The 17,452-nt window shown below is 38.1% G+C and overlaps 2 protein-coding genes across 5 annotated transcripts in view; one reads left to right on the top strand and one right to left on the bottom strand.

Moving 5' to 3' along the window:
• Window positions 1-15,309, bottom strand: part of tmem176 (transmembrane protein 176) — a 19,726-nt gene extending 4,417 nt beyond the window's left edge. Inside the window, exons 1-6 of one of the 4 annotated variants that reach the window (XM_017441639.3) lie at window positions 15,173-15,309; window positions 13,318-13,449; window positions 10,510-10,620; window positions 5,948-6,004; window positions 3,629-3,769; window positions 1,424-1,540 (exon numbers count right to left, since the gene is read on the bottom strand). In XM_017441639.3, coding sequence (XP_017297128.1) covers window positions 1,424-1,540; window positions 3,629-3,769; window positions 5,948-6,004; window positions 10,510-10,620; window positions 13,318-13,443 — 552 coding nt within the window. In that variant the 5' untranslated portion in view covers window positions 13,444-13,449; window positions 15,173-15,309. Of the gene's footprint in view, window positions 1-1,423; window positions 1,541-3,628; window positions 3,770-5,947; window positions 6,005-10,509; window positions 10,621-13,317; window positions 13,468-15,172 lie in introns of all 4 variants that reach the window. The other 3 variants (XM_017441638.3, XM_017441640.3, XM_037975916.1) reach the window with 3 other exon arrangements.
• The window catches only part of si:dkey-9i23.16 (uncharacterized protein LOC571915 homolog), a 22,809-nt gene continuing 20,606 nt past the window's right edge, over window positions 15,250-17,452 (top strand). The window contains exon 1 of the mRNA XM_037975918.1: window positions 15,250-15,387. The gene's annotated coding sequence lies outside the window, so the exon portion shown is untranslated. The remainder of the gene's footprint in view (window positions 15,388-17,452) is intronic.

The raw sequence follows: 17,452 nt of genomic DNA, 5'->3' as shown, positions 1-17,452 counted from the left end.
AGCAGGGTCCTTGAGGGTGCATGGGAGTTCGCCCAACCATTCTACATGTGTTTTGTGGACTTGGAGAAGGCGTTCGACCGTGTCCCTCGGGGAATCTTGTGGGGGGTGCTCCGGGAGTATGGGGTACCAGGCCCTTTGATATGGGCTGTTAGGTCCCTATATTTCCGGTGTCTGAGCTTGGTCCGAATTGCCGGCCAAGGTTGCCCTTTGGCACTGATTCTGTTCATAACGTTTATGGACAGAATTTCTAGTCACAGCCAAGGTGTTGAGGGGATCCGTTTTGGTGGCCCGAGGATCGCATCTCTGCTTTTTGCAGATGATGTGGTCCTATTGGCTTCATCAGACCGTGATCTACAGCTCTTGCTGGAGCGGTTCGCAGCTGAGTGTGAAATGGCCGGGATGAGGATCAGTGCCTCCAAATTAGAGGCCATGGTGTTGAGCTGGAAAAGGGTAGAGTGCCTTCTCCGGGTTGGGTAGGATGTCCTGCCCCAAGTGGAGGAGTTCAAGTATCTCGGGGTCTTGTTCACGAATGAGGGAAAAATGAAGCGGGAGATCGACAGGCGGATTGGTGCAGCGTCTGCAGTGAAGCGGGCGCTGTACCGATCTGTTGTGGTGAAGAGAGAGCTGAGTCAAAAAGCGAAACTCTAGATTTAGTGGTCGATCTACGTTCCTACCCTCATCTATGGTCACGAGCTTTGTAGTGACCGAAAGAACGAGATCGCAAATACAAGCGGCTGAAAGGAGTTTCCTCCGCAGGGTGTCTGGGCTCTCCCTTAGAGATAGGGTGAGAAGCTTGGTCATCTGGGAGGGACTCAGAGTAGAGCCGCTGCTCCTCCACGTCGAAAGGAGCCAGTTGAGGTGGCTCGGGCATCTGGTGAGGATGCCTCCTGGACGCCTCCCTGGTGAGGTGTTCCGGGCACGTCTCACCGGGAGGAGGCCCAGGGGAAGACCCAGGACACGCTGGAGGGACTATGTTTCTCGGTTGGCCTGGGAACGCCTTGGGATTCCCCCAGAGGAGCTGGCCCAAGTGACTGGGGAGAGGGAAGTCTGCAGACACATTGGAATAGCACCTTCTTCATGCTACTGTCTGTCATTAAGCAGAAGAGGACCATGAGAATATACAATCAGAGCACAAGCTTCCCAAAGGTTTACCTCTCACCAAGAAGCACTTTTGGAAAAGACTGCTGCTGTCCTATCCATTTGTGGAGTCAACATGAAAAGTCAGCTCTTCTGGTTTTCAAACATGTTTTCAAAGTAATTGTAAAAAGTGTAATAGCATTTATTAGTACTCATATTGGTACTCTGTACTGGAAACTACTCAAATATAAGTACTTTTACTGAGTTTGAAAAACGTGGTATCAGTGCATCCCTAGATAGATGGATGGATGAAATGCAGCTTTTCCAAATAAAAAGAGATTCTTACAACATAATGTTCAGAGAAGTGTCTCTGTCTGAAGAGAAGAAAGCAGATGACAAGCGAGATGGCTGTCTGGGCCAGAGTGAAGATGAGGAGGGATGACTTTATTCCTCTGCTTAGCTTCTGTTTCAAAAGATAAAGGAAACATAAACATTACTGTTGTTACAGGACACATGGTAAAACATATTCATTCACAATGGAACATTCCGTAAATAATTTATCGGTACTGCCTTTCAGTTATGGTAACATGTCCCACAGCCCAATATTGCTATGGTTTCTGGGATCTTGGACCTTCTAATCTGGCTTTAGCTTTTGTGTTGTGCCATGATTTGACTTCCAGCTTTGTTAACAGTTAGTCTTCTGTATTTTTCTTAATTTTATTTCCTGTTCTTGTTTTTGATGATAGTCTGATTTATTCTTGGTGTTATTGGTTTGGAGTCATCCCCAAATCACACTACGAGGTCTAACAAATAGTGTGAGATCATCATGAAAAACTTTCCCATTTAAACCTGGAGTCAACTTTGTTTATGTGTTTGCAAAAAATCTCATGAATCATGGAAAGGATTTTAATGAAATTCTCAGAAAGTAATCACTGGATGTACAACTGATTAAGATGGTCGCTACAGTCAATTGACATTAGAAAATACAAAAATGGCTATATTTCAGTCAATTTAACAGATATTAGGCTAAAACCTGGCATGGTAATAGCTGAATATATCAGTATAGCTCAAAATAGTGTTTCCCCAAAAAGCACTCCACATTGCATAATTTTGGCAGTAACTGTTGATTCTTATGTAAAATATCTAATGAATCATTGAATGTACATCTACAAATGATTCACTTTGGAGTCAATTCAATTCAGATCACCACAGCTAATCAACACAAAAATGGCCATAACTCCGTCAATTGTGCAGATACTGAGTTAGAGTTTGATCTGGTAGCAGCTGAGAGTCATTTCCAACACATGCTCTGAAAGGAAACTTATCTCACACAAGAACTCACATGACATTGTATGAGATAGCATTATTTTTAAGATTTGACCAAATTGTCTATAACTCTGTTATTTCTTATCATACGATGATGTGAATTTTGAAAGTTGTGTATGAAATGATAGGACTTTATTTCTCTTTGTTTTTACCCATGTGTTATTAAATCATTGTGTGTAGAAATTGTCTGTTGCTCTGTTTGTCATGCTGTTGAACCAAAACCTGACCGATTGCTGTGATTTACTTCAGTTTTTCCTCATCATGTTATTCTCTGTATGTACACTGGATTTTATTTTACATTTTACAGGAATAATCCTGGTAAAAAACTTGCAGCACTTTCAGTTACCTTTACCTTTATTTTATTCACTGTGTCTCTGCCACTTGCATTCAGTTCCTCCATCAGGCAGTCAAAACAACAGCTATATGCTGATGGAGAAAGTTGACCTTTGCTCATAATGCTGTCCTTATTCTACATGGAAGTTTATGTCACTATGGATGTCATCAACTTTGCACTTTTTAATTTTTATGATCTTGTTTTTAAATCTGTTTATATCCTATTCATTCCTTCAATCACCACACCTGTATTTCTGTGGTGCATTCATGCTTTACAAAGAAAATTAATTGAATTACAAATTAACAGTGTAGCATTGATTAATTGATAAAACTGTTGCATTTTGTGCTTTAAACTAAGATTATCTTATAGAAAGGGACAGAGTCAATACCTTTATGAGCAATCTCATGCAATCTGCAATATTTCACATGATCTTGCATAAATATGTTAACACTCAGAGTATGTGTTGTGAATGACTCAAAGCTACTACCACAGCAAATTTTTGCTTATTGTCTGAAATACTGGCTTCAGTTATGGAGTTATACTCTTTTCCAATCTCAGTTAGTTGTGGCAGCCATCCTGAATCAGGTTGACTCCAAAAGGTAATTAGTTGTAGATGTTCATCTAATGATTACTTTCAGAAAGTTTCATTATGAAAGTTTCATATTAAGTGATTCATGAGATATACTGCTCATGGTGCAGACAAATGATAGAGAGATACCTCTCACCTTAGCCTTCAGAGGTGGAGTGATAATAAAACTTTAAGGCAGTAGAAGACTACAGAAAGATATGTGACACTAACAACAACAATAAACAAAACAAGAACAAAAATACAAAATGACAAGTACTATATTGAAAAACTTGACAGTGACTTGATAAGAAGCTGACACCAACCGTGGCATAGTATTTGTGATCACATTCTTCATCCATTGTCTCACAGGTCTCTTTATATTTGTTCAGGTCCACAGAGTAGATCGTCACAGCAGCTACTGACAGAACTGCAGAGATCACGCTCACTATCAAACACGCCCACAGCTGAAAAACACATTTTTTCTGTCATTACAGGTCTCAGAGGTATGGTGTGATGAAGGTGTGATGTGTGCAGAAGCTGCACACATCACACCTTTATCATATTTAAAGCATCTATTTTTGTCTTCACAAACTTTGTTTTGTCTGTTGTAGTTCTGAGGGAAATACTACGAACAAACAATAGACAGAATTGTCTTTCCTTTTTGATAAATCCTATATCCTAAACAATTGCAATTTTGCGCACAAGTTGTAGAAACCTGATACTTTACTACACTAATCAAAAATATATTCTTACACTGTTTTAAAGATCTATTAACACACAAGTTTTTCCAAACAGATCTACTTTTGTAAAACCTTTATTTACGCAAAGGTAGCATATATTTATAATTATACATTATAACAATTTTAATCTTGTCCACCATGTTGTGTCTCAATCTGGAGAAAGAAGAGAGCCCAGCTCCATCCTCGAGTTTTTATTTGCAAACACATCAACCAGCTGTAGTTCCCATGGCATGCCATGCCACTAGTTGGTGCTTACAGGCATAGACACCAATCTCTCAACCATGTAAACGAGACATGATTTTAAAATGTTTGTGTCAGATAATCACTGCTGTTGTTGTATAAACAAACGACTGAACTGCAACATAAATGTTACAGTTTCACTGAAAACAAGCTTTGTGTAAACAGCCCCTCATAAACAATACTGTTGTGTTCACTATAATGCCACCAGGTGACATGTGAAAAGCATTATGCTGATTTGGAGAGAAGAAGAAAAGTGGAGAATAAAGAGAAAAAGAAATGAGCTTCATAGCTGGTGTGCTTTACTACTATTTAGCTCAAAGGAAATGTTAGTTAGTTTACTGTTACTTAAAACATAACAAATAGCAAATGCTAAAGATAGACCTTTTTGGGCAATGTTGATGGTTTGCCCAAACCCCCTGAACCCCCTGACTACGATGGTGAAACTGACCAGTCATGCTGTGTTTGATCGTGTTTCTTTCCTGTCCCCTCAAAGCTCAGCCATTCAAGGTAGATGGTAGCTCATCCTGATCCTGGTTCTGCTGGGGTCTGTGGTTTGTGGCTGTGGCTCGAACCACTATCAGGAGTCTAAATGCTGTTGATTAGAGCTGCAGATGGCAGCTCTGACTGTGGTTAGAGCTGTGAATGGCAGCTTACCACCACTTTGCTGCTAGCCAATATTCTATGCTCCTGGGCTGGTGGTTAGAGTTGCAGCTGGCAGCTCCAGCTGGGGCTCTGATCATGATTAGGGCCATGAACGAAGGCCAAGCGTCGATTTGCGGCTGATGGCTGGCCCTCCACACTCCTGGGCTTGTAGTTAGAAAACAGAGAAGACTGCCAGAGTGGGTCCAGAATTTATTTTCTCTGCTGGTTTATTTCTAAACATAATAGTAGAGAGCGTAGCTGCGACAAAGCAAGTGTTTTTTTAAGTTTTTCTCTGATCATTATATATGTGTGTAGCTGAAACAACAGCACATACACAAAACAGGAGCTAAAAGCTAAAATGAGCAAATAAGTAGTTAAAAGTTATCAACTCAATAGCTACATTCTAAATGTAGCAAGACAGTAGCTAATAGGAGCATAAGAAAATAAAACTAAAGCAAGTTGCTGAAGGTAATTATAGAAAACAGTGTTTTTGATGGAACTGAAAAGAGCTTTGTGTATCGCTATGGAGGTGATATTTTTAAAGTAAAGTTAAATAATTTAAAAGGTACAGATTTACACAAACAAAACATATATTCACAATCAAGCCACACATTTCAATATATGAAAGATTAAAATAGCACAAAATATGCTGAAGAAGCTGATTGCAAGAAATGTACAGAAGAAGCTATAAACAGAATAACAATCATGTGAAAGCTGACTCATATTCACACAATAAATGAAGACACATTTAAATATGTCAGCGATTGTCATATATACTGCACAACACTGTTACAGTGGTTATGGCAATCTATGGCAGTTGTTTACGTTTACAGGCAGAAACCCCATGTATGCGCGGGAGCTGTGAGTTGGGGCTCTGCTCATGCTAAGTGAACATCCATTGTGGTAGCTTTGGTCTGTTATGTTCCCAGCCGTCAATAAAGCTGAGTTGTAAAAGACGAACTAAAGCTCGTTCATTCTGCAGTGATTATATGCTGAGGAGTGTGCTGGGGTTGTACTCACGAGCTTCATGGTGCAGTTTTTGTCCAGGATGATGGCAACCACTCCTGCTGTGATGAACTGAGAACACAGAGAAAGCAACAAAATAAGTTTCTACTCAGCAACCCCACATGTTTTACTAACAATCAAAACCATCAACTTTTTTCGTTTTCAGCTGCTTCCCTCTGCAGGGGTCACCACAGCTCGCATGGATGCTTTGGCAGATGTTTTGTTTTGGGTTTCTTTTTTGCTGAATGCCCTTCCTGACCAAACTTGGGCTCCAACCTGAAGTAAATGCTGGGTGCTGAGTGACTGTTGTCATTTGTTGAAGAACCTGAAACTGAGTTGTTGAAGTAAAGTTTTTTAAGTTTAATATTAGCTTAAAAAAGCACAACAGTGAAAATCTAAAACAAGCAAAACAGTAGCTAAAGCTAAACTCAGCAAAACTGTGGATAAAACAAAAATGAGCAAAACAGTAGTTTAAAGCTAAAATGAGCGAAACTCTCACTAAAACTTTGATTAGCAGAAGTATGCTTCTGCTAATCTCCAGTATGCTTAAATAGTATGCTAGTGTTTATTCACAGTCATCCAGGACATGGTAAATCCAAAAAAGGTTAAAAACAAGAACAACTGGACTTCTATTCTGTAGTAGCTCAACTTTTGAGCTCTCAACTACAGAATAGAAGTCCAGTTGTTTTTGTTTTTAACCTTTTTTGGATTTATGCTTAAGTAGATTTCAGAAAACAATGTTTCTGAAAGAACTGAATAGAACTTGAATGAGTAAATTAGTGCATAACATGCACAAGTAGGTTTATTGCAAAAGCATGTGGGAATAAAAACAGTAAAACAATAGTGTGTATGCTGAATCAGTGTTTACATGATTAGTTCTGTTAAAGTTACCCGTTAATAAGATCTCAGTTCAGCAAAATGTTAACAGTTGAAGCACAGTTTTTGGTCAACTGAAATGTAAAGTTTTCACCAAAGTTTTACATTCAGCATATGTCACTAAAGCCCAGCTGATGGTTAATAATCTGCTCCTTCGTCTGTTTGCCCTGTGCAGGAGTTTTGCCATTCTTACTCCATGTTTGATAAGAGTCACACATGAGCAGAATGTGAGTTTAGTTGGTGATGTGCCTTAATCTATCACTGTATAGTCTCCAAACAATATCAGCGATGAGAGCGCTCCTGCTACTACACCTAATTATCACCTCCAGTCAAAAGGTAGAGCGAAAATGTGTGTGGGTGTTCATTTGTGTGTATTATTAGTAAAAAATCATATGAATCACTGGATGGACTTAAATGAAATTTAAAGTATTTGTTGGGCGAACATATATGAGTCAATCCAATTCAAGTTGGCCACCAAATCAAAGCAATTGTAGCAAACACAACAATAGTTATAACATAGCCATTTTTACAGATATTTAGATAAATCCAGTTTGGTAGCAGCTGAGACTGATCTCCAATTTTACAACCAATTTTACAAGTTTTGAGCTGCTATTTTGTGTGGTAGTATATAGCCGAGCACCCTCCCCAACACATACTTTGAGTACAACACATTGTACAACATCTTTGCTTAAAACTTTGGCATTAACTGTTGGAGTTAAACCCTGTTTATCTGTTAGCAAAATATCTTGTGAACCACTGGATGGATTTCAAAGCCAACTCAGAAAGAAATCTTTAGGTGTTCATCTACAAATGAATAACGTTTGGAGTAAACACAATAGAAGATGGTCACCACAGCTAAACAACCTTAATGCACAAAACATAGCTATACTTCAGTGAATTTTAGAGACACTGAACTAAAATTTGATGAGGTAGTAGCTGAGAGTTATTCATAACACATAACTCAAGAGCTAACAGATTAAGCAGGCTTGTGTGACATATTGCAATATTGCACGAGATTGCTCATGTTATTTTCAATGTTTAATCAAAACAGCTGTAACCCCATCATTTTTCACATAAGATGATCTTAATCTAAAACTCTGCATGAAAAGTGCTGGGCAATATGCATTCCTTCAAGGAAAGCCTTTAATATGTCTAATGGACTTCGCTAACAGAAGGATTTTTGAAGAGTTACAGTGGACAACTTGTCATAAGATAGTGGAGGAAGGAGAAACCAAATGCACAGGGGCACAAAGACAAGTGATGTGGACATCAAACTTTTATTTAAAGGGAACCGAATGTGCAGCTGAGGCATGTCTTGACCTCAAACAAGGAACCAGGACAAAAAAAGGAATACCAAATGCAATGTTGCCTAAGTTGCAAACCCATTTCAGCCCATCAGTTTCAACATTGACTATAAAAAAGTTTGCTTTAGAAAGCTCAAAAAAAAATGTTACTGAGTCAGTAACATTTTTTTTTGAGCTTTCTAAAGCAAACTTTATTTTCAAGCATTTTCAAAAAATACTGAAAGAATACAATGTTTGGATGAAATAAATGCAGCATTACATGTTTAGAGTAAATTGTCACATGACCAGAGCTGTTCATTTTCTGGTTGCATCTTCAGAAGTGTATAGCTGTCTCAAAGCTCCAAAACAAAAACGTAAAAAAAAGTCTGTTAAAATAAACATAGGACAATATTTTTTGACACACATTATCTTTATGGTGTCTAACAATAATATATGCACTTACAATTACTCAAATTTGTTTGGTATGTTTTCAGCATAACTAAACATGTCAAATTCACCTTTTTTTGTTCTTTTAAAATCACTTTGAGTAAAGTTGTTGAGATTTTGGCTGTAGGTGATGTCCCAGACAAGATATACAACACTGCAATATGAGATAAATAAGAAAAGGTCTCAATGTATTTCTATTGGAAAAAATTTTCTAAATTAAATGAAAAACTTGAAAATTGAAAAGTATAAAAGTAACAAAAACCAAACGTCACAGCACCCTTCTCCTGAGTAACCTGGATATTTTGATATGTGAATTGCTAAAATAGCACCAGATATGCAGAAGTAGTGAGACTTTGATTTTTACAGTTCATTCTTGTGGCTATAATGATATAATTCTTGCTCACATGGACAGAGATATACGATTGCATAAACCTGACGTTTAAAACAGTGGAAGGTATAAACATGTCAGACCAGAATAAACATAAGCTCATGTTTTTTAAAATCAGTTTTCATGAGGTTCTGATCGTCAGTGGATTATAAGAGGACTGGACTACAAAGTGAGGTTAGCAGTTTAGCTGCTATGGAAGAGCTGAAAGTCTGAATCACAGAAGAGGATTTCTTTGACCCTGATTAGGTCACCATGGTAACAGAGGCTGAACTCATCACCTGCTGCTCCAGAGCAGGCGAGTTCAGTTTCACCTTAAACTGGATTTATACTTTATGATAAGTGAAGAAATCGGCTTTCGCTCACTTGGTTGTAAGGTGTTCTTCTTTGAGTGGACATTCTATTGTTCACAAGAGATTGCACCCAGAACTCCTGTGAAACTCCTCCCTCAGCGCCAGAACAGATTTATTTACTTCCGGCTTCTCCACGCTTTTGTCCTTGGAAAGATTTTTGATTCCCTTACTGTGACAAGAAATTTTTATTGCACAGACTGAGACAGTAAATGTCGTTTAGCATTTGCAAATTTGTCACAAGGAGACTGCAGCCATTTCTGACAGGCGGTGGACAATAACAACTGAACAAAAGAAACGTGTCTCTAGTCTACTCGGCTGAGGCGTACTTCCTCCTGGCCAGCACAGCCACAGAGAGCCACCTGTGTCTCCACACGGTCTTCTCTATTTACAATAACTGTGATATTTTCTTCCATGAGTTCTTTGGTATTTGATTCTGTTTATAGGTTTATAGGTTTTGCTGGAACAATTGTAAAAAAGCCTGTATTTTTCTAGCAGTCTCAGCCAGCTGCTTTTCAGCGGAACAGTTGTAGTGAAATGACTGGATGGGAGTTCAACCGTTGTTCTGCATAAACATGTCCAAAATAAAGTTCTGACCAATCACACAATAGCTGATGTATACTCCTATGAGAAAAAGTGATGCATGGACCATTTGCACAGAAAGAGCTCTCAAAGCGTCTAGGGAAACAAAATTATGTCATTTTCTTTATGAAGCTATGTCAATGAGAGCAGATTTCTTCACTTCTCGCGAAGCACAAATCCAGCTTGAAACTGTCAGTAAGAAGTTTTGTCTGTGCACTGATTCTTTTCTTAATGAGATCTCAAATATAAAAATCAGACTGAAGCAAAATAAAGTAAATTAAGTAAAAATAGCTGAACTACCACTTTAAGTTTCAGACAGCTGCTAATTCAATGTGATTGCAAATAAAAATATTCCTATTCAATTTCCCTTTTTTGGTAATTTTACTTGGACATCGTTTTCCAACATATACTGAACAAAAATATAAACACAACACTTGTTTTTGCTCCCATTTTTCACGAGCTGAACTCAAAATATGAGAGTGCACAATGGCAAGATCCAAACTGCTTTAGGCATGTGGACTTTGAAACTATGACAAATTTTTAACAGTCTTGGTACCATTTCATATACAATTAAGTACTTTTGCCTGTGATCAGAAAATAACTTTCAGTACTTTCAGAAACTGTGGTCCCTTAATAAAAGCTTCATAAACTCACCATTAGACCAGTCCACCAGGGAACACCAAAGCTGATCACATAAGTAAGTTCAGTGAAGTGCAAAGGCAAGGAGTAGGATAGGATCATCAGCCCCAACATCACCTGACTCACCTGCACACACAACAGCATCCAGAAAACACAGATATTTTTAGAAGCAGATGGGATAATAGGACTACGATGGCACTGGATGTGTCACGTGAGGTACAGGAATAATGAAAAGTTTATAAAATCTATTTTCTAACAGAAACAGAGTAAGGTAGTACACTGTCTGTCTGTTACTCGGTTAAATGGTTCATATGGACATTTCAAGAGACCAAGGTCAAATAACTAAAGAACCTGAATCTAAATAATACAAACACGTTAGGTTTTGAACACAAAAGCATTTTTCCACATCAGTTCTATAAATTATTTGAACAGTCCAAAACAAGACATTATTTTTACGGATGTTACTATAGATATTATAATTTTATAGGCCTTCAAGCCATTATTCAGGTTCATTGTTCAAGTGAGGGACCCGAGTCTGATATGTTTACTAAAGTGACTTCTGTTTGGATTCAACCAGGTCTTAGACCTCTAAATGCATTAGTTCATCTATTTGCTTTTTTCTTTTAGCTTTCTTTACTAATTGTGTAAAGGCTGATTCAGCATTCACGTAGTTGTTTTCCTGAATTTTTAAAATTTTCCATATGTTACTTGCAATCTAACTACTTCTGCATACTTTGCAATTTTTTAGCCATTCGTGTATTAAAATGTTCAGCTCATTCAGGAGATGGGTGCTATGAATTTTGGTTTTTGTAACTTTTATACCTTTGAAAATATTTAACATTATTAACAAATATTTACAATGACATCTCTTCAATTCCTTCAAAACATTGTTTTCTTTAAAATTTGCTTTAACATACTGTCTCTATTGTTGTCTTCTTATGTTACTTTTAGTTTGTTAATTTTAGCTTACGTTTTGCTGCTTTTAGCTACTGTTCTATTAGCCCTTTGGTATATTTAGCTTTTAGCTACGGCTCTTTTACTTTTAGCTTTTTGCTAGCTTTTTGTTACTTTTAGCTTTTAGCTAGCTTTTCGCTACTTTTAATTTCTAACTAGTCTTTTAATATTTTTAGCTAACCTACTGCTACTTTTAGCTAAACATTTGATGCTTTTACCTTTTAACTAACCTTCTGCAACAGTTTGCTTTTAGCTTGCCTTTTTCTGCTTTTATCTTTCAGTTAGTGTTTTTGCTCCTTTCAGTTTTTAGCTGGTATTCTGCTTCTTTTAGCTCAGTTTCAGCTTTTTTTGTCAGGCAGTTTATATTAAAATGGGAGGGGTCTTTCAACTTTTAAAAGTAGAAGCTCCAGGTCTCATTTTCAGGCACAGGAAATGACTAAAACCTGTATGTAGACCTGTAGACCTCTGATGTGGACCCAGAAGAAGAAATGGGACCAGCTTCCCAGGTAGGTGATTCCAATACAGGTTTAAATCTTGCCCCCTCCATATAAATGAACAAGACATTGCTGTTGGTAAAATAAAAAATACACCTAGGATATATTAAACACTATAGGTGCATTGATTTCTTAATTATGTAATTATAGTTCAGCCTTTTGTGTTTTTTCTTTGCTTTAGCCCAAACAGCAGCTGTTTGTTTGATAAAAAGTGGAAAAATTGTAATTGAAACAGGGATAACCACTTATCCTGACCTGAATGACTTCATTTTCTGCTTTACAAGCCAAAGGTTGTGGTTTTTAGACATGAACGCATTAGGAACATACTTTGCAGCCTGTCACTTCCTCCAGATGGCATTAACTTGACTTTAGAGATATGTCTTTTAACCACCACATTAAAAATGTTACCAGGAACGCTTTCCTTCACCTGAACAATTTCACTAAAATGAGAAACATCTTCTCCCAAACTGATGCAGAAAAACTGGTCCATGCATTTATCTTCTGGACTATTGTGATTCTTTACCATCTGGCGGTCTAAAAACTTTGTCTAAATGCTGCTGCCAGAGTTCTGGTGAGAGTTTGGAGGAGAGATCATATTTCTCCAGTTTTAGCTTCTCTCCATTGGCTCCATGTCAAATTCAGAATAGAATTTAAAATTTTACTTCTAACTTTTAAAGCTCTCAACAACCAAGCTCCATCTTATATTAAAGATCTTTTTGTTCCATATTTTCCTAACAGAGGACTTCACTCTCAGACTGCAGGTTAACTTGTGGTTCCTAGAGTTTCTAAAAGTAGAACAGGAGGTAGAGATTTCATTTATCAGGCTCCTCTCTCATGGAGCCAACTTCCAGTTTCTAAGACTAGGCTTAAGATTTTCTTTTTGATAAATCCTATAGTTAGGGTTGGCTTAGGTTTCCTGAGGGATTCTTTAGTTATGCTGCTAAAGGCTTAGGCTGCTGGAGGACAAACAACCACATTTCCGTATTTTGCGGCTGTCTTTATTTTCTGTACTTTCCATGCTTATAGGATTTGAATCTAGATCTGAATTGGATTTACGATTTGGACTTGTTTTTTTCTTGTGTACAGTGCTCTGAGATGAATGTTGTTGTGAATAAAAAATGAATATATGAACTATATTTAAAAACTGAATTGAACTTATTTGAAATAAATGAAGCAAGTACCCAGAGACGTAAAACTAAAATACTCAAAGGCTAGACTGGCATCAGCTATTTTAGAAACAGCACTCAATTTTCTGCAAAGTATTCCTAATATTTATTAAGCATTACCATAATAAACCACAAAAATAAATTTGCTTTTATAAGTATTGTTAACAAAGGCTTTGTCAATAAAATATTTAAAAGAATTGTAGACTCACCCCCAGACACTTGGGCTCTCCTTTCTGTATAGCAGCACGCAGTGCCTGTTGTCTGTCCGTTAGCTTCACGGCATTCACATCTTCCAGTACCTGAACAGTCAGATCTCTGGATACTGACACAGCCATCACCTGCTGAGGACAGCAAAGACCCTAGTAAAATTTCAAACAACAACAAATTCATTAAAGGGCAACTTTTCATCAAGCCAAATCTCTAGGTATTTATTTGAAGTAACTTTTTCTATACAGGTACCTTTCAGTGCTACAAGAAAGTGGTCAAGTGATTGCAGTCAATTACTTGGAAAAGTAATAAATTAAGCTTTCTTTTAATTCAGATCTAATTTTAACTGCAAAATTGACTTCTGTAGTGATTGAAAGGCAGAAGTTTACCAGCTTTATTTAGAGAGTGCTGCTGTATAAATTAAATTGGTTCATCCCTTTAGTTTAGAGTTTTTTTTTACTGTAAGTCTGAATGATCCAAAGATCAGATTGTGTGGCTTAACACACAAAAACAAGCAAAAAAAAAAAAAAAGCTTTACAAAGAAAAGACAAAATCATCCATGCTACGAAGAATTTTGAAAGACCCTTGGAAAGTCTACAAGTATTGATCCAGACCACTGAAAATAATTACAATAGCATATGGCTGCTTGGATGTAAGATGTAAAGAGTATTCAGCCAAGAAAAATACGAAAAAGACACCTATGCTTCCACAATTCTCAAACATGAAACATGTTTATTGTTAATAATAATGAGACTGAAGCTGCAGAAACTGATTACCTGTAACAAACAAACACAATTAAAGACCTCGCCATCGTTGAAGGAATGCATATCGTTGGCTGCCTTTCATGCCAGAGTTTTAAACTAAGATAATCTTATGATAGAACTGATAGAGCTGAAGCTGTTTTGGTCAAACCTTGAAGTAACATTATAAAGAATCTCTTGCTATACTCCATTAATTTGTATTATCTCACATGATCTGTGAGTGCTCAAAGTATGTGCTGTGAATGACTGTCAGTTACCACTGTAGTGTTATGTGGAGTCAAGGATGTATTGTGTTGAACGTCTTTAATGCTAAACATAACACTAACACATTCTGGTTTCAGAACAGTCAACCCTCAAATCCCTCTCGTGCATACGTCACTTCCGGTTCTACCCCAACGTAACCTTACGCATAAAATAGTTCCCTCACATAACAACCACCACACAAAGTTTTAGCTCAGTATCTGTAAATCTGACGTATAACAAATTTTGTGTTTTCTAAGGTCAGTTGGCTGTGGGAGTCATTTTGAATTCGGTTGAGTACAAAAAATCATGGGTTTTAGATGTACACCCAATGATTAATTTCCTAAAGTTTCCTTAAAATCCGTCCATTGGTTCATGATATTTTGCTAACAGTACAGACAAGCGAACACACAAACAGACAGGGGCAAGAACATTTTCTCCTCGCCCTTGCCATCAGCGGCGGGCGATCATGAAGCCCCTCAACACCACTGATGGGGCTTGAAGTGTCAAAGCTATAGACTGATGACAGTTCGGAAATAATCATAGAATGATGCTGGATCTGAATAATCTGCTATAACGGGGTTTAAAGCGAGTGAGCGAGTGAAAGGTAGGTAGGTAGGTAGGTACATTTATTTATATAGAAAGAATAAGATAGGGGAATCAAAGTGAACCCAAGCGTTCCGTAGCGATCTGTGTTTCTGCTCTTCCATCAAGCCCCAAAACAGCAGCGTGTTGCGCAACAAGCCTGAATGTGGTTCGTGTCCCTCATTAAAGCTGCCGTTTCTATCTTCACTCTATCTTCACAAAGCGTCTCGTTTATCAGCTGCGGAACAGTAGGAAACAGAATAAAGTTTACCTTTCAGTAAAAAATTCCTCCCTGAGGTCTCCAGTGGGTTTTTGGTGGCTCTCCTCGCTGGCTTCTGTCCAGCAGGCTGTTGCGCAATTCTGATGCGCGTTAAAAGTCCATCAGAGCTCCTCCTTCACTTCCTCTGTCAGCCTGGACACTCCACTGATCATTGCTGGGATTTGAACTCAGTCTCCTCGGTGTGATTTCGTCCTGACACCTTGAAGGTAAATAATATAGCTTTTATTTTTTGTGGTTGTTTGTTTTATGTTGCCAAAAGAAACATAGTTCTTCGATGGCGCTGCTTGGTGACACGGTTAAAGAGCGAATCTAAACGTCGTTCCTGATTAAAAAAACAAAACAAAAACCTAGCGGGTCCTGCTGACAATAATAGTTATAACAGTTAACTACCAACCAAATAAATAATAGCAGCACGGCCCAGCTCTGCAGAGTTTACTCAAGTGCCGTGAGAACTGTCTGGAGCTCAACACCAACAAAACAAAGGAAATGATAGTAATAACTTATGTTACTTGTTGTTTTTTTTTTACCACTATCACTCTGCAAAATAGAACATGTCTAATGAAAATGGCCGGAGTCTGCTCAAAAATCACTGGACAACCAATCCATTCTCTTATTGCTGTGTGCTGAATACAGCTCATAGAATCCTTCAAGATCCCACCCATGTACTGTTTTCAGGGTTTGGGTGGTTCCTCTCAGTCAGGACACAGACTCCACTGTCCAAGCTGTAGGACACAATCCAGCTTCTAAACTCTAAACATTACATTATTAAACATTACACTGCCATACACAAGGGCGTTGTTTAGTAGTTCACTTTACAATTTATTTATCTATGCATTTTATAACTTTTTATTTATTTATACATGCATTTTTAATCCGTGTACGGTTCATTCTTTGGTTTTTTCGTTTCAAAATAAAATTACAAAAAACAAAACAAGCATGTGTTTTTTTGTTTTTTCGTTTTTAAAACGAAATTAGAAAAACGGCAATTGCAAAAATAAAAAAAGGGGTAAGTTTTGGTTTTTTTTAACTGCAATGGTTAAACCAAAGACAAGCTTTTATTTTGCTGTTAATTCATTGGGACCTTATGGCGGAACTGGAAATGAAAACCTGAACTCCCGACATAACTTTTTCAGTTAGCACTTCAGAATCTACCAGTTTAAAAATGGATACGTATGTCTTATTTAGAGGGAATTGACGCATTTCATTGAGAGCTGATGATCTTACCATCAACAAGATTTCTTTAATATTCCAAATAACTAATTAAATCAGTACATTACCGCCACCTACTGGTAACTGAAAAAGTTATGTGCCGGAAGTTCAGGTCTGCTTAGCTTTTCTCAAAATGGCTGTCTTGGTTTGGAGCCAAGTCTGTCAACAGCGTCGAAGATTATGCTGAACAGAACACCACTTCATTCTTCTGGATCAGAAACAAAGGAGGTTGATATTTAAGGGATGCCTTAAAAGAAGTCAGAGTTGTGGCAGTGGAAGACAGTATTGTGAGCATAATTGACCCAAGGAAGCTTTGGGTTTATCTGAAAATTGCCTCAAGCTCTTGAATACATTTCCGGTTTGTTCAGTGGATTGTGGGTGGAACCCCCGAGGTCAGACTGATAATAGTGCATCACAGAAGGATTTTCATACCTGTGAGATGAATTGGGGACCGTGATTAGAGGGATACCATGGACTATGAAGAGGTGAAGGACAAGCAGTTTCAAAGGTGGAGGGAAGCTTTTGTGGCAGGTAATGACCAGCCTTAAAAACCCAGTCTGTCATGGTTAAAACATGGATGGCAGTCATGTGTTGCCATTGAAGGGTAGAAGACCTGTAAATGGCCTGCACTTGTATAGCACTTTATCTAGTCCAAGAACCCCATAGCACTCTACACTACAATCAGTCATTCACCCATTCATCCACACACTGATGGCAGTAAGCTACATTGTAGCCACAGCTGCCCTGGGGCAGACTGACCGAAGTGAGGCTGCCATTACACCAGCGCCATCGAGCCACCAGTGGGCAAGGCAGGTGAAATGTCTTGCCTAAGGACACAACGGCTGAGATGGATGGAGTGCAGGTTTGAACCAACAACCCTCCGGTTACAGTACAAACCTCTACCTCCTGACCTCATGGGCAACTGATAAGGGTTTCAAAAGGCCAGCAAGGGGTAGGTTACTGTTCTTGCTCTGAGTACAGTCTGAACTTGCAGATGTATGCTAAAAGATAAAACTGATACTAATACTGAAAAATAAAGTTCTGTTGACCCTCAGATGGCAG

This window comes from Kryptolebias marmoratus, linkage group LG6 (genome assembly GCF_001649575.2).
Source record: "Kryptolebias marmoratus isolate JLee-2015 linkage group LG6, ASM164957v2, whole genome shotgun sequence".
NCBI lineage: Eukaryota > Metazoa > Chordata > Actinopteri > Cyprinodontiformes > Rivulidae > Kryptolebias > Kryptolebias marmoratus.
The sequence above is the reverse complement of the archived record's forward strand: the minus strand, read 5'-3'. Positions and strand labels throughout refer to the sequence as shown.